We start from the raw sequence: 20,093 nt of genomic DNA on the forward strand, positions 1-20,093 counted from the left end.
GGTCCTTAAAGCCATTAATCAGGTGTGACAGCACTTTTATCTGCCTATCAATAGGGAAATGGCAATAATTACCTTTCTTGTTTCCTGCTGGAAGGGGGCTGCTTTCCACAAAACCGGCCAACCACTGTGCGACACTGTCACCCTCCATGCACCAAACCGTTCTCCCACTGCAAGCAGGTAAACCGACAGCCCTCCCGTGTGTTGCATTAGCACTGTTTCTATTGCCATGGCATGCCGTGTAAATAAATAAGGACGGAAATTCAACCTGTTTTTCAGTGTTATGAACTATCGTTTGTGTTTAATAACCTAATATTAGTATCATAAAGAGAGGCATTTCAGGCATGTGGACAATTTGCATAATTCAAGCAAGCCGGGAAAGGGAACAAAACTGAGCATTGACTGCCACTTGGAGTGCATTGGATGTTACTACAGCTGTACTGTGTTTAAAGTACTGATGAAGCTTAAGCGTGTAACCCATTTGTAATGCAAAGATTATGGTTTCAATGCGCTGTGAACATACATGTACGCATCTGCCAAATGCAAAAATGTAATACTCCATATTGATTTCCAGAGCGGTGTGTGTGGGTGTGAGAGGGGCTACACTGAAGTTATGAGCACACACGGGTTCCTGGATTACTGCACCAAGACTCCAGGTGCCGACAACAAGAAGGCGGACGTGAAGACCAGCTCGGGAAGATTAAAACCAGGCACTACTCAGATCCAGGACTTCTTCGGCGAGTGGTCTCTGCAGCCGCTCGGCCCAGGTATTTGAAATGCAGATGAAGATCAGGCTGGAGTTTTCAGTTGTATGGTAGCTGCTTTGAGTTATGGCAAAATCACTGGACGCCTTTATGAGACCTCAGGTACAGGCTAGTATAGACTCTATTTAATGCCTCGGTGTTTATGCCCTATTGGAGCCGTGAGAAAAGCTGGACTGGACAGAGTCTCGTAACGGCGTGATTTGTACTGCCCATAACTTGACAGACAGTGTTTCTTTATTGCTGGCTGGAGGCCATTTCTGATTAAAACTGAATTTAGTGGTCTGTGGGACAACAGCTGTGTGATGTCAGGTTGCCACTCGGTGGATTTCAGCTTTGTTTTGGACAAAATGCCAATGATTATTAATACTGTATGCTTCAAAACAAAAAGTCTTTTACGACTCTACTGTATAAGAACAAGATCATATTTGTGGCTATTTTAATAATGTACCACTTTTTAATAATTTCTTCCTAAAACGCTTTTTCTACTACAAAAAAGCAAGACCTTTTTCTGAAAGATCATTCTAAAATTCTTTATGAAGCCTTAGGGCTCAGTCACACCAAAAGCGCTTTAAACGCTTGCAAACGCAAGGCGCGACGCACTGCCTTTTTTAAAAAAGAGCAGTGCAGCGCGGCTTTTCATATTGCTAAGCAACCACCGAGTCAGCTGTCTTGTCAATCAAATATTGAAGCGTGAGCGCTCTTTTGCTGTTAACTGTCATATTAGCAGAAACTTTAAAAAGAGGACGCTTGCTCTGACCTTGTTTGAGGATGAGAGGAGCACAAACACGCAGGAGAGAGTGAGCGAGTGGAGTCCGGTTCTTCAAAGCAACTGTAAACTTCCCTCCCCACAACGTAAGGCCCGCCTCTCCCCTCATTCGATTGGACAATGGAAGACGCGAATGACGTCAGGCGCTCCTCCGCTCTCAGCGCTCCTTCAAAAACGCGTGCGCGGCAGGCGGCAGAAAACCGCAAGGCGCTCGGCGCGCATAAACAGCGCGCAAACGCGCCCTGCCCATAAAATATCATTCAAAAAAGGCGCCTGCAACTGCCATAAACGCTTTTGGTGTGACTGAGCCCTTATGCAACAACATAAACAAAAACTCTTTTGTGTAATAAAGTAATAATGTACAGGACAGCTTGAATGCACTATTCAATAAGTCGCTTTGAATAAAACTGTCTGCTAAATGCATAAACGTACTCTGTTGAAATCTGTTGAACAAGATCTATATAATGTTATAGCTATTATAACTTGTTAGTTTATTATCAAGATACTTTCCTAAGTAGTAAGTTTGAGTAGTTTTTGCATCATCCAGTATGTGAATCTCGAAGGATCAAGGTCTGCTGCAAGACAAGCTCTCGTCAGACTCTCATCATCTGAGTGTTTTAGTTCTGATTTTGTGTAAAAGATGAATCCTGAACGTGACATATATCACTTATGCAAGCCGTGTGAATTTATAGAGATGGGGGACATGGTGCCACAGTCTTTTCAAGTGCTTTGTCAACGGCACTAATGTGCCATCTGTTGCTGCAGCAACAGGCGACTGTGCAGTAACCACAGGCGGCTTTGAACAATAAAATGCTTTTCTGTATTTTTATTGGGAATTCATTTAAAACTAGACAGCAAAATCACTAGTGTTAAATGTACACTGCTGGTGTTTATATGAGTACCACCAGACCTGCTGATTCCCATAAAAACACCAGCAGTGTACATTTAACACTGGTGATTTTGCTGTGTACAGTATATAAATGACCTGATGTAAAGGTATTATTGTGGACATCAGTGTACCTAGGGTGATAGCATTGACTTGAATAATGTGTAATCATTGTTTTTTGGTCTCACAGATGGAAGACTAAAACTGTGGGTCTATGGGTTAACTGCTGGAGGATTCTTTCTGATATTATTCATTATTGCTGTGGCCTTTCTGTTTTGGTATGTATGTTACTAAAAGCTCAATACAAATACACTATTTACTGTATAGAGTATAGTTTTAAAAAGTTTAAAGGAAAACACCACAGTTCTTCAATATTTTACTTGGTTCTTACCTCAACTTTGATGAATTAATACATACAATGCAAAAAAAAAAAAATTTCAAGAAAAAAATCTTAGTATTTTTGTCTTTTTTTTAAGTAAAAATATCTAAAAATTCTTAAATTAAGATGCTTTTTCTTGATGAGCAAAACGACCCAAGAAAATAAGTCTAGTTTTAAGACAAAAAAATATCAAAATTAAGTGAATTTGTGGATTAAACAAGAAAAAATATCTGCAAATGGATTAAGAACATTTTTCTTGAAATTAGTTTACTTTTTATCATAAACACTTAATTTAAAGCAACACTATGTAGTTTCCATGTAAAAATGACTTACAGCTCCCCCATGTGGTTAAAAAGCGCAACAGTGCCTGGTATCAGACATTCTTCTGCAGGCAGGGGGAGGGGCGGGGCTGTGTGCTCTACCCTCCACCACCACTTTCAGAGTGTGCTTGTAGCAGCTAGGAGGCTGCTCAGGTTGCAGCAACAGTACAATTTGTCCAGTTAAGAGTTGTTCTATCACTGAAATAATTTTAGAGACATTATTTAAAGGTAAAAAAACTACATAGTGTTGCTTTAAGAAACTTTCTTATTCCATTGGCAGATTTTTCTGCAGATTTTTAAGCACAAATTTGCTTACATTTTATATTTTTTGTCTAAAACCTAGACTTATTTTCCAAGGTCATTTTGCTCATCAAGAAAATACATCTTCATTTAAGAATGTTTAGATTTTTTACTGAAAACAAGACAAAAATACTAAGTAAGAAAGTCATTTTTGGCAGTGCTCCCCCTCTCGCTCAAACTTCCATCAATATTACTGCGCCCAAGGTGGAAGTGCTGAAAACTAAGTGCTCTTCCGCCATACAATATCAGGGTGTCCGCGCGGTAGTAAAAGGTAGTAAAAAAATCTACCAAAATTATGGCCCTTGAAAGGTAGTAAAAGGTAACAAACACAATTTGACTTGGTAGTAAATTTTTTTGCTTAATATTCATGTCTCCATATTTTAACTTCATTTAGCATAGTTTAAATATATGAAGAGTTTGGTTCCAAAACGCAATAAACGCCATTTTTGAAAAAAATGAGTTACTGCCAAAAGCAGCATTATATCAGGTCAGTAGTTAAAAGTAAATTCTTAATTTTACGCAAAATCCAATATCCGCCGTGTTATTCTGTCATCTTTTCTCCCTTTTTTCCCAAAATGCGACAAACGCCACTCCCCCTTTTTTACAGAACGCAATAACTCCATTTCTGATATTACAGCCCACCGTTCACGCAATGTAAACAAACAATGGCGGACGCGCTGAGTACACGGAGTCCTGTTTTTTTCCTCATCTACTTTGTACTACGTGATCAACAAACAAAACAAAATAATACTTTAAATGCATTGATAAACCTGTGATGGTTTTCTGTGACGGGAAAGAAACGTAAGCCATCAACATCTAATATTTTCCCTGAGAGGCACTCGGGAGACGGGTGCTTGTTCTCCCGACAGCATAAAGCTTCTCATGCTAACACATTGACCCCAGAGGATCTTATGAAAAACTTTACATAATTTTACTCAAAGTCAACGAAAATCGAGCAGGACCAAAAACATTTTACAGCTGATCTCTGTGAAAGACGTTAAGCGAAGATGTCAAGTAACCGCAATGACAGGGTTCTTAATATGACAAAGTAAGTGTTTTGATTAATAACATTAATGTTTATATTTTTAATTAGTGTGTACAACTAGTCAACTAAATGAATATAACATGGCAAAGATGAATGCACATTTATATAAGCTATTGATTCAATAGATTTATAGCATTTTGAATAAAAACTTGTCATGGATTTATTGCATTTTGTGGAAAAAATAATCCGTTTTTATAATAAATCTTTGAAAATCAACTTATGGATTTGAATTTTTTATGTTTTTATAACCTAAAGATGCTGTGTGAAAGTTTGTAACAGAAAATAGTTGTTTTCATCTCGTCACTTTCTTGGTATAGAAAACACGTTTTTACCTAAATTTGTCAAAATGGATTTATTGCGTTTTGGAACCAAACTCTTCATATATTCCGTGCTAACAGGACCTGAGTGAGACAGAGTTGATAGCAAATATAGACTTATTTGCTGCCGAAGTTTAAGCAGTCGTTATAATTCCTTACATTTATATAGCGCTTTTCTCAGTACTCAAAGCGCTTTACATATGAACGGGGGAATCTCCTCAACCACCACCAATGTGCAGCATCCACCTGGATGATGCGACAGCAGCCATATTGCGCCAGAAAGCCCACCACACACAGCTTATTAGTGGAGAGGAGACCGAGTGATATAGCCAATTAGTATGAGGGGATGATTAGTAGGCCAATGGGCAAGTTTGGCCAGGATGCCGGGGCACACCCCTACTCTTTTTCGAAGAACATCCTGGGATTTTTAACGACCACAGAGAGTCAGGACCTCGGTTTAACGTCTCATCCGAAGGACAGTGCTTTTTACTAAAAGGTTGTATTTGTTCACATTAGTAAATGCATTATGAACAAAAAAAATTACAATTAGGGGTGCACCGAAATTTCGGTCGCCGAAAATTTCGGCCGAAAATGCCATTATCGGTTTCGGGCCGAAATAAAAAATCCAGCCGAAAATGTCAACCGAAAATTAATGTCATCCGCACCCCTCCCATCTGTGCTCTAGCGCTTGGGTTTCACTCACGGTGATCAGTCGTCTCCCACCCCTCCCTTTGTGCTCAAGCAGGTTTCACTCACGGTCGAGCTGTTTGCACGCGTCTGCAAAGATTAAGCATGTCTTGATGTGTAAACTTTAGAGAGAGTCGTGCTAATGTGTCTCATACTGTAATCCATTAACATACATTTGGTGAATAAAGCAACGAAACACAGCGTACGTTTTTATGTGGAGCGACTTCTGCGCTGTTTGGGATTCACCCTTCTTCTCTGTGCATGCACGTTTAAGTGCCCTCAATAGTGCACGAGAGAGACGCGTTAAAAAAAACAAGAAAACATAAAATCTCTCTCATACTGACAGGGCACTTATAAACAAAATGATCTCCACAGTATTCTTTTTCTAATAAAAACATTTGTTTATGTCTTAAGTGTATGTATAAATTACAGTCAGATTAACCTACTTAAGTCTGTGTCATTAATGTTAATCAAACAACCCATGACAAAGAGACATATAGCTTTAAAATAATAATATATTTAATTTATTGTGTTATGATTCATTTAATTTGATTTCTGTACCTAATGCTCTTTTCAGACCTTATTAATGTACAACTTTGTTCTTTTTTATAAATGTTTGCAATTTCTTTATTGTTTATTAGATTTTTCCCACCCGCTTTTTGCTGATCCGAAAAATAATTTGATCTGTGCCTCAAAAACTGTAATGTGATCCGAACTGTGAGTTTTTTGATCCATCACACACCCCTAGTAAAGTTAGTACACAGTGATAGAAATAAATGCAATTGTACTAATAATTGGCATCATAATTTCTTTCGGTTTCGGTTTTTCGGCCTTGGTTTCCTTTTTTCGGTTTTCGGTTTCGGGCAAGAATTTTCATTTCGGTGCATCCCTAATTACAATATATTGTATATAAACATTTATAATTCTTGTTTATGTCATTACAGTAATTGATGTTTGATTGAGGTGCATTAACTAATGTTAACAGTTTCAAATTTGATTTAAAAATTAAAATGCTAAAATGAATAAGATTTACAATAAATAAATAAAATACAAATTCATCTCTATGATTCCTGCACATAGCCTGAATATAGTTCTCATTTTTTATCCGCTTAAAAATTTATTTTGTGCCACCATACTTACTCATGTAACTACTCATGTAACATTCTTTAAATAGGGAAAACATGGTGTCATTTCCCAAGTGTTTGGTGGCTTCTAAATTCATCCCTGTTTGGATCCTAAGGAATGAATGGGGCTAGGCTAAATGCTAACACATTCACAATGCGCTGTACAAAGATTAAGTGTACGCATTGAAAAAAGATAGGTATGTATTAATTTGTCTTAGTTGAGGTAAGAACATAGTAAAATATTCAAAAACTGTGGTGTTTTCCTTTAAACACCTCAATATTTTCACTGTGATATAATTTAATGGTGCAGTGTGTAATTTTTAGAAGGATCTCTTGACAGAAATGCAACATAATATACAAATCTATTTTATCAGGGGTGTATAAAGACCCTTCATAATGAACCGTTATGTGTTTATTACCTTAGAACGAGACCTTTTTATCTACATACAGCGAGGGTCTCCTTACATGGAAGTCGCCATTTTGTGCTGCCATTTTTCTACAGAAGCCCTTAACGGACAAATATTTTTACTAAGTTGTCTCCGACAATGACATGTTTGTCCGATGGTGGCTACCGTAGCTTCTCTATGTGTTTCAAAAGCGAGGGGTGAGCAGTGGACTAAGCCGTTGGTTGCAATTCGCAACCTGACCACTAGATGGTGCTAAAATTTACACCTTGCACATTTAAAGGGAAAGTTCACCAAAAAATGAAAATTCTGTTTTCATTTACTTCATCTCAAGTTGTTTAAAACCTGTATAGGTGTATTTGTTCTGCTGAACACAAATGAAGATATTGTGAAGAATGTTTGTAACTAACCAGGGCATCTTTGACTTTCATAGTAGGAAAAAAAGAATACTATGGAAGTGAATGGTGCCCCAGATCTTTTTTTTATTAACCTTTTTTTTAATCTTCATTTGTGATTAGCAGAACAAAGAAATGTACACAGGTTTTAAACAACTTCAGTATAAGTAAATGATGACTGTATTTTTATTTGTAGGTAAACTTTCCCTTTAAGCCTTTCATGATGTCATGCTGCTTCCATCAAGTGGTACAGTTGAGAACTACACTGAAGGACTGAAATGCAATTTGTTTTTCTTATCTCTATCACAGCAAACTACCCAAGCAAAGCAAAAGTGCATCTCCACCCCAGAAGCCCCTGACTCTGGCCTATGATGGAGATGTGGACATGTGATCGAGCTCAATGCGAATGTACTTTCGAAGCACAAGCTGAACTACTTGTAACATTTCAAAATGTTCATCACTCCAAAAATAACAAAGAGGAATCCTCTTGAATGGACAGACACAGGAAGACGTTTCAATCTTGAAATCTGCAGCAGGCACGCAAGATGACGACAATGACGGCTTCGGATCAGTGATCATACGGAAAAATCATGACATTCAAAGAGAGTACGAGACCCAGCTGACATTCCACAGAAAAGATGGAGGACTTTGACATTTTCTTGCCCTGTTTTTTCATATATCTTGAAAAAGATAAAAAAAATACAGCGGAAGGGCATTTGATGTTAGCGCATCAGTCACATTCAGCAAAGTCTGGAGTGACTTTTTCATTAATAGAGAAGGTGAATGAAACGACTGATATGTTATGCACTATATTAGTGCTTTTGTCATTCTTTTGTTTCCTCATTTGTGTTCAAACAGATTTTCTAGTGTTTTTCATCGTGATGCAAAGGACTGCTGTAAACTGTTGTTTTCATTGTAGAATGCCTCTGAATGTATGTGTGTGTGTGTGTGTGTGTGTGTGTGTGTGTGTGTGTGTGTGTGTGTGTGTGATCCACACAGTAAACCAAAACACAGCTTATTTATACTGAGAGGTCTGGTGACGATCAGCCCCTACGGTTCCACCGCCCAGCTCCGTTTGACCTTTAACCTCCGTCTAGCAGCTGAAAAATTGATGAAGTTGTTCTGAGACCAGCGGATAATGAACTGTGTCCCTGTGACGCACAGATGGGTTTCCGAAGCAGCTTCCCACAGTGTCCTGCAGTTAGAGGAACTCATTTACTGTAGCACAGATACAGTGGACCAATGCGTTTATGTAAAGTCTGCATGAGCATTATACTGGAAGAGAGAGAAGAGCGATCATCATTATTACGAATGTTTTTCATTTGCAGAAGAGAGTACAGGTGCTGATTCTGTATTTTAATAAAAGTGTTGAGATTTTTTAGCTGTTTTTGCTTTATAGACTTTTTGTTCTTGCAGGCGCGTATTTGTCTTGATTGTCTGTTTCAAGACTTAACTCCTTGTATTCCCTGTGAAAAGAAAGCTATTTTTTTTATTTTTGTCATACTCATTATAAGGTAATTAAACCCTGACTTCACCACATCAGATCTATAAATCATTTTTAAAAGAATGTACATGTTGTGATTTTTTTTTATACATACATGCACATCAGTTTCTGAGTTTCTTTATACGATGATAAAGCATCTTTCTTGCAACCTTACTTAAGTTGTGTCATGACATTTTCTTCTGTTTTCCGTATTATTTGTAAGTTCAGTCTGGTTACACTTCCTCAATTGTTTTCTGTATGATCTTGATATTCATCAGAAAGATTTTGCTGCTTCTGGAATAATTAAATCAAAAGACGTTGGCGTATTTCTAATTTATTCCACCATATGAGAACGTAAAATGTGTATAGCTCATATCAGTTTTTTACCCAGCGGAGAAATGGCAATATATGTATCTATGTTTATTTTAAATCCCAGTTGTGCGTGTGCATGCCGGATTGATTTTGTCATACATTGGATTATTCCAAAGTGGCCTTGCATTTTTATGGAAATTTTCTTCTAGTCAGCGGTGTGTTTTGTTCGTTTGATTTTTGTTTATTTATTTCTTTGTTTTGATTTGTTGCCCCTTAAAACAGACTTGTTTACATGGCTTCTTTCAAATATGTTCAGTATGCTCTCAGCACTATATACAGTTGCCTGTAAAGAATTGACTTTTACTTTAAATAGTATTTTTGTGTGTACTTGAAGAGTTGAACGAAAATGCTAATAAATTGTGATACTCGGTGGGAAATGATTCTCATGAATTATTTGTTAAAACATGACTGCATTGGAGATTTAATGTTTAGTACCCATCATAAAAATGGAAATGACAAACACACTTGAGATAAAATATAATTTATAATATATAAATGAAACATAATTCTGTTAAATGTATTACTGTATTGCTCATTTCCAAAGTCTTTTGCACTTGTCTACAAAGTGCTGCCCATCACATACTTGCACTCCATTATGTTTAATCATTGAAATCTTTTGTTCAATCAGTTTTTATTAGTAAAGCCTGTCATTTCTGTTCAAGGATGAGATGAATTTAAATGGCTTTGTCAGTGGTACCTAGGGGACACATGTCTGGATGATGCCATTCTGTCAGCTTTAATTTATCCATTAAGCCCTAATAATACTCCAGAAGAATGTATTTCCCATAATTCTTTGCAGGCTTCCAAAAAATTACTCTTTTCTTAAATCTTAATTATCTATTCACCAGTAGCCAAATCAGTATGACATGGTCAAACTGACTGAGATAGAAAGCAGGTAAATTGCTGTGTGTCTTGTATTAAGGAAATTGTAAGAGACAGATTAAAGATCATTAAAATGTCTCATGATTATTACCATCACTGTTCATATAAACTTTAAATTCATCTTTTGTGTGACACAAATAAAAGATTTTTATATTTAAACTATGAGAAAATAAGCTATAACTCTGTGTATGTTTTGACTTTATAAGATGCGTTATTTAATATCTCAAATACATTTTAGAAGCAATTTTGAATAAATCTATGGTTATTTTAGAAAGATGTGTTAAAGAACAGTAATGAACAAGCAAATACATAATTGTTTAATTGTTAAATTAATTGTTTAATGATTCATGTTTATTTTCTTTAGATTTTATTTTATAATCATTGTGTCATAACTGTAATGTGTTTGTTATATACTAGTAATTTGTGATGTGACATTACACTAAAGAACACAAGAGGGCAGAAATGAGCTTCATACCTCATCTCGTAGAAATCTGAGTGGTGCCACTCTGGGTAGGCAACTAACCTTGGCTTCTGTGGGGGAAAAATAAATAAATAAGATTATTTGCTTCGTAAATGATCTCTTTGTAAGTTAATATTGACATAATAGTAACAAACCAGGGCAAAGTGGTTGTAGCCGCTCAAATCATTTTCGTCCTTTGATATTGCAGTTGTTTTCAACAAGTAAATCTGATAAACAAATTCATAAAAAGAATATAAATATATAGGCTGGCTAGATATTAACAGTAGCATGCTTGTATTTTTTTCTTCTTTTAATAAGAATACGTAGAAGAAAAAGACGTTGTTTTTCTATGCAAAGAAACAAAGTTTGGAAAAGAGTTAGTTATAGGTTACACCCCAAATGTCTTTCTTCATTTTTTTGACTGAGGAGCTGAAGAGCTGTGTGGATGCGCTGTGTTTGCGCGTCGTCACGCATTAAACGATGGAAAGTAAAGGTAAGCTGTTGCGCTTCTGCTCGTTTAATGTTAAGAAGACCGACTTCAGTGTATCACTGTCAATCATGTGTACATAAAATAATCAAACAGTTGTGTAAAATAGTCACAATGAGTCACGCTTTCAATAACCTGCTGGTAAATATAATGACGAAAAACACGTTGATCTAGTGTGGACGTAAAATACTGTAAGATATCCTGTCGAGATCACATGAAATGCGTCTACAGTAAACTAGTGGGTTTTTCTAGTTTTTTTCTCATTTGATAATTTTAAAACACCACTTACATGTTTTATTTAGCAAGGACCATGGCAGCTCCATTCACATCACTTGTTGAAGATACTTCAAGATACCTCAAATCATTTGAACTCTTTCTGGATCGTTCATCAGAGCACCAATGTATGCAGGACTTCATCCATAATACTCTACCAGACATACTGGGAAGGTGATGTCTTATTTTATATAATGTCATATCGTATTCTTGTGGCATGTCCAGATATAGTATTGTAATATAATGTATCTTCTCAGCATTGGTGGAGGACGGCCCATTTTTAATTTAATGGGAGTAGGGAGTGGAGCAGGTACAATATACTTTTATTGATTAAATTATATTTTAATACATTTGGTTTATATTATTATTTTATATTTTATTAATACCTTACAGAGTTTACATTTACCCTTCATTTACACATTTCGTGTAATTTTTAGGTGAGATTGATCTAGAGATTCTAGCACAGCTACACATGAAACATCCACATGTCAAAGTTAACAATGAAGTGGTGGAACCGAGTAATGACATGTTACACAAGTATAAAGGTACTGGTTATTATTTAACCCATGATGTTAATATTGACTGAGCTCATAATATAGACAAGCTCTACTTGTACTGATCATTCAAACTGATGTATTTAAAAAAATATTCATGCTGTTTTTCTGTTTAGTTCTGGTGTCAAAAATGCCCAATCTTGATTATATAAACTTCACGTGGAATAAGATGACAGCTTCTGAATTTGAAAAACACTGGCAGAAAAACCTTGAAAAAAAGATGGACTTCATTCACTTGATACAGGTTATAAGATACCAACAGTGGAGTTCAAAATAATTTATTAAAATTCAACATTCAGAATAACAGCTGAAGTATAAAGTATATAATTAGAATATTGACAAAAAATATTTTTAGTCATTTCTAATATTTGGTTTGTTCCCTGGTTGCTAGTTTTCCACAGTCCAAAGATATGCAGGTTAGGTGAATTGGAGATGTCAAATTGCCCCTTACTCAGTGTGTCCATAGATTGTGGATTAACTTGTGTATGCATTAACCAGTTTTCACAATGAATTATAGCCATAGATGATGTAATAAACAAACAGTGATTATTAAAATCATTTTGTTTGTGTTAAACAGATGCTGTATTATGTGAAAGATCCAGAGGCCACTGTCTCATTTTTTCGGAGTCTTTTAGATAAAGATGGAAAACTCTTAATCATTCTGGTGTCAGGTAAATGCTCAGAAGTACACAACCTCTCTTATTTGTATACATTTAGATCGTCTCGGTTACGTATGTAACCCACATTCCCTGAAGGAAGGGAACGGAGACGTCACGTCGTGACCGACGAATTGGGAACTCGCGTAGAGAGAGACCAATCTGCTTCGTACTCTACTAAAACGCCAATGAACTTGGCATTGAGATATTTGCATAATGCTGGCGCCGCCCCGCCAGGTGCGTATATAAGCCACAGGTGCAAATATGGAAATTAGCTTCATTTCGCTGAGAAAGCCGGAAAGTGTGACCGGCCGATAAACAGCAGGGAGCAGCCCTGTGGCAACGAATTGGGAATCCCAAAGACCGATGAATTGGGAATCCCTACCAAAACGCCACTGAGGGCTGACCTCTTCCAGTGTCTGCGTAAAGCCCTCCGGTTCCACTTAAGGATAAGGAGAATTAGGTTTTAAGGCAGAAGGCTGGGCACTAGATGTTCCTTTAACCCCACAGTAGTGCCAGCGACTGGGAAGCGCCCTATCTGAGCGGTATAGGAACGCTGCGGAAGCCACCGCCCCGTTAAGGGCTATTGGTGGGCGAAAGTCAACCGTAGTTGAGGTATAAATGACAGCCGTGGCTGTGTAAGCAAAGCAGTGCTCTGCTGAGGGAAACGTGGGCTAGTAGGATTAACCCCATGGAAAAATACTCACAAAGGAACCCGGTGGGATGCAATGTGGATGCCCGAGCCAAACACAGGTTCGCGAGGATGCAGCTAGTGAGAGGCTGGCAGCGGATGCTCCGCAACATCAGTCTGCCAAGGCAGCAGAGGAAGACAAATCAAATTATTATGCATTTTTGCCTTGATGGCCTTCCATACTGAGCTCAGTTTGGAGCAGCAGTCGGAGGCTGCAAGCCGACCTGCGAGCCTGTTCTCTGTGCTCGACACGAACACTGTAAAACCTAATGAACATATTAAGTGTCGCCCTACCAGCAGCTCTGCAGATGTCTGTTAGCGAGGAACCACGAGCGAGTGCCCAAAATGAGGCAACACTTCTAGTAGAGTGACCTCTCAAATTAAATAGACAAGGAATGCCCTGCAGATTATAAGCAAGGGCGATAGTATCAACTATCCAATGAGACATCCTCTGCTTAGTGACAGCTTTCCCTCTCTGCTGACCACCGTAACAAACAAAGAGCTGGTCTGAAGTCCTGAGGCTTTGTGAGCGATCCACATAGAGGCGTAACGCTCGTACGGGACATAATAAAGCCATGGTTGGGTCTGCCTCCTCCAGGGGCAGCGCTTGCAAGCTCACCACCTGATCTCTGAAGGGAGTGGTGGGAACTTTGGGCACGTAGCCTGGTCTGGGTCTCAGTGAGACAGCAGGACCAAACTGAAGGCACAAATCGTCAATAGAGAATGCATATAAATCCGTTACTCGCCTCACGGAGGCCAATGCTAGCAGGGTCAGAGTTTTCATTGACAAAAACTTCAGATTCGCAGACTGCAAAGGCTCGAACGCGGGATCTGTAGGGCTTCAGCACTATGGACAGGTCTCAGGGAGGAATAGAGGAAGGGCGCGAGGGGTTTAGCCTGCGAGCGCCTCTTAAAATCTAATAACCAAATCATGCTGGCCAACTGATCTGCCGTTAATAAGTGAGTGATGAGCAGAAATAGTGGCGATATCAACTTTAATGGTGGAGGGTGACAGTCTACCATCTAACCTATGTTGAAGATATAAAAGCACAATGTTAAGCATTCTCTGGGGTCCTCGCGTTGCGAGGAGCATTAACTCTGAAAACCAATTCCTGGTCGTCCAGTACGGGGCGACTAATATAAAAGGCTCTCCTCGTCCTGCCTGACTTTGCACAGTGTCTGTGCGATTAAGCTCACTGGAGTGAATGCGTATTTGCGCGTCCCTCGCGGCCAGCTGTGTGCCAACGCATCCACGCCCTTGGTTAGTGAATAAAACAGGCGACAGTGGGTATTGTCCGGTGACGCAAATAGATCTCTGCGCACGACCGAATTTCTTCCAAATTAGCTGGACCGTCTGGGGGTGGAGTCGCCATTCGCCGGGGCGCGCAGCTCTGGAAAGCGCGTCTGCCGCTGTATTGAGCGATCCCGGGATGTAAATGGCACGAAGGGACCTCAGATGCTTCTGACTCCAAAGGAGGAGATGACGAGCGAGATGGAACAGGTGACGAGAGCGCAAAAAACGCCTTAACAGTAAATAACGCAACAGTCGCAATGTTGTCGGTGTCGGCTAATACATCCTTCCCTCGCATCTCCATAGCGGAGCGTACTAGTCCCAGATATACAGTGCACCGCTCGCGGCAGTTGGAGTGCTATGCACACCCCTGAGACTGCAAGCTCGTCATACGTGGCTGCTCATCCCGTGCTGGGGGCATCGCATGTGCTACAGAATGCCAGGAGACCCGACTCAGGGGCATATCTTGCTATCAGAAATGCTGGGTCTGACCACGGGGTAAAATAGAAATGACACGCAGGTGTAATGGTTACACGGTTTATGCCGTTGCGCCACGATCTCCTCGAGACTCGATCGTAAAACAATGCTGAAGCGGTCTCATATGAAGTAGCTCGAGCAGTATCACAGCCGCAGCTGCTGCCCTATGTCCAAGGAGCTTCTGAAATTGTTTCAGAGGGACCGCGTTCTACCCTCAAACTAAACCGAGGCAAGTCAGAATAGACTGGGTGTGCGCTATTATAAAACACGCCAATAAATCGATCGAGTCTATTTCCATACTGTGAAAATGATCCTCTGCACGGGGCAAAGTTGCTCTCTTCCCAGTTGACCTGATGACTTAAACGAGCAAGATGCCAAAGCATTAAATCTCTGTGTTCGCGCACGTCTGCCAAGAACGAGCTATTATAAGTTGATGTAAATATAAGCAGAATGCGAACAATCTCTCTCTCTGAGATTTTAATGCCGTGACTAGCACTTTCATGGAGACATGGGGAGAGAGAGACAGCTCGAATGGTGTACTTAGTATTAATATGCCCACCCCACGAACGCAGAGCGAAAAACGGTCTAAGGCGAGAGGAGATGGACACATGAAGTACACGTCTACAGGTCTAAGGCTGCAAACTGATCTGAATATTGAAATACGAGCCTCAGCGTATCATCCTAAAGGATCACATTTGTAGAGCCGGTGCGTAAATAAATCGGTCGTAACCCACCGCGTATTTTGGGTACTATGAGATAAAGGCTGGAAAAACCTTATCATCATTCTCGGTAAGAGGGACCGGCTCGAAATGTCCTTCGCCAGCAGGACATGGACTTTTGCACGCAGTACATGTGCATCGGATGCTTTCACTATAGTGCAACGAATGCCCGAGAATTTTGGGGAGTGCCGGTAATTGTATTTGTAACCGAGGCGGATAGTGCGTAAAACCCAACGATACGGGCTGGGAACTGAAGCGAAACATCCAGTGACCATACGAGGAGAATTAACGACACTACCGAAGTACCCGCGGTGGGGCAGCGAAGCGAGACAGACAGTGGAACAGATGCAAACCAAGGATTTTCCACCCGACCCTCTACCGGGGGAAGGAGCGAATCACTGTCTCCTGAAGAGTGATCCTCTGCCACTCTGGGTCACCCGTCTCTGGCCACAAACTCCCGATTTTCACGGGAAGCGGCTAAGCGGGCGGAACGAGCTGCTGACGACCGGTTCCCCTGCACTGCCGAGATGGGGTCAGAGGAGGGGAACAGAGGTGGCCACCGTAGGACGCCGACAGCGAGAGGCAGACTGAGGAGCCGGCGTTGGTGGACCAAGGGCAGCTCTCTTCCGCCGGAGCACGACCTAGGAGATCACCTCAGTATGCGCAGCGGAGCTGTACGACTCCCCAGGCTCGCCGAAGAGGCCGGTCTGTGAGACAGGAGCATTCAAGTTGTTCTCGTCTGCGTCCGTCATGTAAGCCAGACATAGCCAAAGGTGGCGATCTTGAACACTGTGGTGGACATCGCACGACTGAAGGTCGCGGCTTCCCTCGTAAATCTCTAAAGCCTTCGCTTGGTGAACCTGCAGTAACGTTATTGCGTGCAGGGCTGAAGCAGAGTCTCCGCATGCCTGATGGGCAGCGCCCATAACCGGACGACTGTCTATACAAACACGGGAGGGAAGGGTTGGGTGGTCCCTCCAGGAACGCAGCTGCATCGCAACCCCCCGCTCCACTGAAGGGATCCCCGTCCTTAGCGGCTCCGTTGGTGAGGGAGGTGATGGGTGAAAGCTGAACGGCCGAGACGGCCGCAAATCACGTCAGCTCTTCGTGCCGTCGGGAAAGGCAGGCACAGGAGATGAGGACCATAGAGGCCCGGGCAGCTCCGAAGTACCAATCATGTGGGCAGGACGGTTCGGGCAAAGAGGGGTTAACCCCTCCAACTCTACCGTTTCCGCCACTCGAGCGGGCATGGCCGCCATCTCCGGGGCGACTCCGCCTCGGAGGGAAGAAATGGGCACCCCACTGATGCTGCAGAAGTGACGGGATCAGAAGGAGGTCCAATGGATTCGGCAGAAATCGCAGAACACGACTCAACCGGCTGAGGATGAGAAGGCCGGTAGGTGAAGGATGCATCCTCCGTCCTACTCAGCGTAGTGATGCGAAGAGCGTCCTGCGAGCGCTTGACAGCCGCACCATGGCGGCGTTCAGCACTGCAAAGGCGCGGACGTCGTTCCCGTAGAAACGACAGTCGTCTCCGCAATCCAAGAGGGTTATGCTCTAACAGAGAGAACAAAAGCTCTCCACGAACGCAGCCTCGGAGTGCTCGATGCCCAAGCACGAAGACAGTGCTCGTGACCGTCACTGGAATCCCTGTACTTCTCGCATCCAAGATCACACGGAGGAAAAGCTATCCTGAAAAGGACGCTGAACTCCGAATATACGAGAGAGTGGCTGTCTTTAAAAAGACACAGAGCTCTCACGTATCACTCTTTAGGGAAATCACTCTTTAGGTGCTCAGCTGATGATGCGCACAGGGAGAGATAACGCACACACTAAACTCAAAACAAAAAAGATGCAGAGCAGTGGAATACTGCGAGCGTCCGCTGTGTTAGTACTGCTTGTCAATCAACTTCAGCAACCATTCCCAGAAGAGCAGAGAGTAGCTTCTCAGTAGCAGATAATGCCGGCTTTCGAAGCGAAAAAGCTAATTTCCATATTTGCACCTGTGGCTTATATACGCACCTGGCGGGGCGGCGCCAGCATTATTCAAATATCTCAATGCCAAGTTCATTGGCGTTTTAGTAGAGTACGAAGCAGATTGGTCTCTCTAAGCGAGTTCCCAATTTGTCGGTCACGATGTGACGTCGTAGTGACCGACTGAAAGGGAACAGATTATCTAATAACTAACCTGACAGACCTGGGTCAGTGGCATAGAGCACTGTACTAAGATAAGAGACACATTCAATTTGAAGTGTGATTGAAACATAGTGATGTATTTTTATGATGTGTCAAAGGATGTGTAAGTAAGTGTAAGAATTTAAGAAATGATTGCATGTACAATTGCATACAGGATTCTCTTCCATTAATTTGTTAACTTTTCCTGGTTGGGTCTCTCTGACCTCCTAGTTATTAACAAAGTCCTGTGTGTGCATAGGTGAGAGTGGATGGCGAAAATTATGGAGGACCTACAGAGCTGCTCTCGGTAACACTGAGATCCAGTGTGTTACTACAGGAGATATAAAGACCTTAGATACCAAGGACATCCCATACAGTAAATATATGCTTCAGTCCCATATAGACATCACAGAGTGTTTCACAGAAGGAGATGAGGTCGGAGAACTGCTTTTGGATTTCCTAACTCATGTGATAGAGTTCAGTAAGAACGCTCCTGAGGACTTGAAGAAAGGAGTGCTGGACTTACTGAGACATCCAGACTGCAGTAAAGAGGTGGATGGCAGGATAATGTTCAACAATAGCATGGAAGTTGTAGTGGTGGAGCCGTAGCCCAATGACTCCATAATATCTGACCTGACCTCCAAAGGACTTTTGTGTTTAGCATTCAATTTCATGCCAATCCAAATGATGTCCTACAGTATATTTTTACATTTTGAATTCCAAAAATATGGGGGTCTGGCTTATTATAACATAAAGGGGTGGTTTCCTGGACAAGTTTAGGTTAATCGAGGACCAGGCCTCATTTATATTAGGTCATTTAAGAAGTTTTTACAAACATACCTTACAAAAAACACTACAGCTGTGCATCTTAAGACAAAACAATGTCACTGGTAAATGTTAAAATTAAACTCGGGACTACACTCTGGGAATGGCTGGGTTGTTTTTGGCCCATGGTGGGTAAATATTGGACGGAACACATGCTGGGTTGAAGATTACCCCTTGCTGGGTTAAAAAGTACCCAATGTTGGGTTGTTGTTATGCAACCATGGGGTATAATAACCCAGCAGTTGGGTTAAAATAACCCAGCATTGGGTAAATTTTTGGCCCAGCGCGTGTTCTGTCCAGTGTTTGCCCATTGTGGGTCAAAGGTGGCCCAGCCATTTTTAGAGTGTAGGACAGAAGCCCTGTCCAGGAAACCCCTTTATAAAACATAATAAACGGTCATTCCATAGCCTGTGTCTCGTAATGTACACACATTTTTTCATTTAAATAAAGGTCTATGGGGATTATAGATTACTTGACAAAACAGATAAAAACGTGCCTCGGTAGCAAAATACAAATGTGTAATGACTTATTAACTGATATGCTCAAAGAGTATGATTTTACTCTTTTTAATTTGGCAAGGACAGAGACTGGCTTAAGCTGTATACAGTACATTTTAAAGATAAATGCATTTAAAACTACAATTAAATAGTTAAAATTCATTATATCAATTCATTGTTAGTTTATTTGGTAGTTTATTTTTTATTCTTGTTGCTGTCTATGATAGGTTTTTGAAATAACACTGCCTTCATTATACAGTATTATTGTAAAAAATAACATGAATATTGTCTTAATTCGGTTAGCATTTCTCTGTTTCTGTTCCATGTAACAATGAAATAAAAAGTAAGCTTGAGTGTCTCTTAGCCACATATACTTAACCAATAGGCTACAGTATTATTAGGGCCCGAGCACCGAGGAGCAGGCCAGAATGGCCTGCACCGTAGGTGCGAAGCCCTATTGTTTTTGCTCGGATTTATTAGGGCCCGAGCACCGAGGAGCAGGCCAGAATGGCCTGCACCGAAAGGTGCGAAGCCCTATTGGTTTTGCTCGAATTTATTAGGGCCCGAGCACCGAGGAGCAGGCCAGAATGGCCTGCACCGAAAGGTGCGAAGCCCTATTGTTTTTGCTCGGATTATTATTTTTATTAGGGCCCGAGCACCGAGGAGCAGGCCAGAATGGCCTGCACCGAAAGGTGCGAAGCCCTATTGTTTTTGCTCGGATTATTATTTTTATTATTATTATTATTATTATTTTTTTTTTTTTTTTTATTTTTTTTTTACGTTTCGGGGCAATTTGGGGGCCTTAACATACTCAAAAACTCTTGAAATTTTGCACAGACGTCAGAGTCGTCGGCCATCAGGTCCGGG

General features: G+C 40.8%; 2 protein-coding genes across 5 annotated transcripts in view; both read left to right on the top strand.

Moving 5' to 3' along the window:
• The window catches only part of thsd7ba (thrombospondin, type I, domain containing 7Ba), a 346,688-nt gene extending 337,072 nt beyond the window's left edge, over window positions 1–9,616 (top strand). For all 3 annotated transcript variants that reach the window (XM_055214506.2, XM_055214508.2, XM_055214507.2), the window contains 4 exons: window positions 95–177; window positions 572–764; window positions 2,604–2,691; window positions 7,694–9,616. In XM_055214506.2, the coding sequence (XP_055070481.2) occupies window positions 95–177; window positions 572–764; window positions 2,604–2,691; window positions 7,694–7,775 (446 nt within the window). In that variant the 3' untranslated portion in view covers window positions 7,776–9,616. The remainder of the gene's footprint in view (window positions 1–94; window positions 178–571; window positions 765–2,603; window positions 2,692–7,693) is intronic.
• A 1,278-nt stretch (window positions 9,617–10,894) lies between these two features.
• Window positions 10,895–20,093, top strand: part of LOC129452502 (histamine N-methyltransferase-like) — a 98,492-nt gene continuing 89,293 nt past the window's right edge. Inside the window, exons 1-7 of one of the 2 annotated variants that reach the window (XM_073855069.1) lie at window positions 10,904–11,074; window positions 11,371–11,515; window positions 11,599–11,651; window positions 11,779–11,886; window positions 12,012–12,139; window positions 12,473–12,566; window positions 18,164–19,605. In XM_073855069.1, the coding sequence (XP_073711170.1) occupies window positions 11,062–11,074; window positions 11,371–11,515; window positions 11,599–11,651; window positions 11,779–11,886; window positions 12,012–12,139; window positions 12,473–12,566; window positions 18,164–18,513 (891 nt within the window). In that variant the 5' untranslated portion in view covers window positions 10,904–11,061 and the 3' untranslated portion in view covers window positions 18,514–19,605. Of the gene's footprint in view, window positions 11,075–11,370; window positions 11,516–11,598; window positions 11,652–11,778; window positions 11,887–12,011; window positions 12,140–12,472; window positions 12,567–18,163; window positions 19,606–20,093 lie in introns of those variants that run through there. The other variant, XM_073855070.1, reaches the window with a different exon arrangement.

The sequence above is a fragment of the Misgurnus anguillicaudatus genome, chromosome 17, assembly GCF_027580225.2.
Source record: "Misgurnus anguillicaudatus chromosome 17, ASM2758022v2, whole genome shotgun sequence".
Taxonomy (NCBI): domain Eukaryota; kingdom Metazoa; phylum Chordata; class Actinopteri; order Cypriniformes; family Cobitidae; genus Misgurnus; species Misgurnus anguillicaudatus.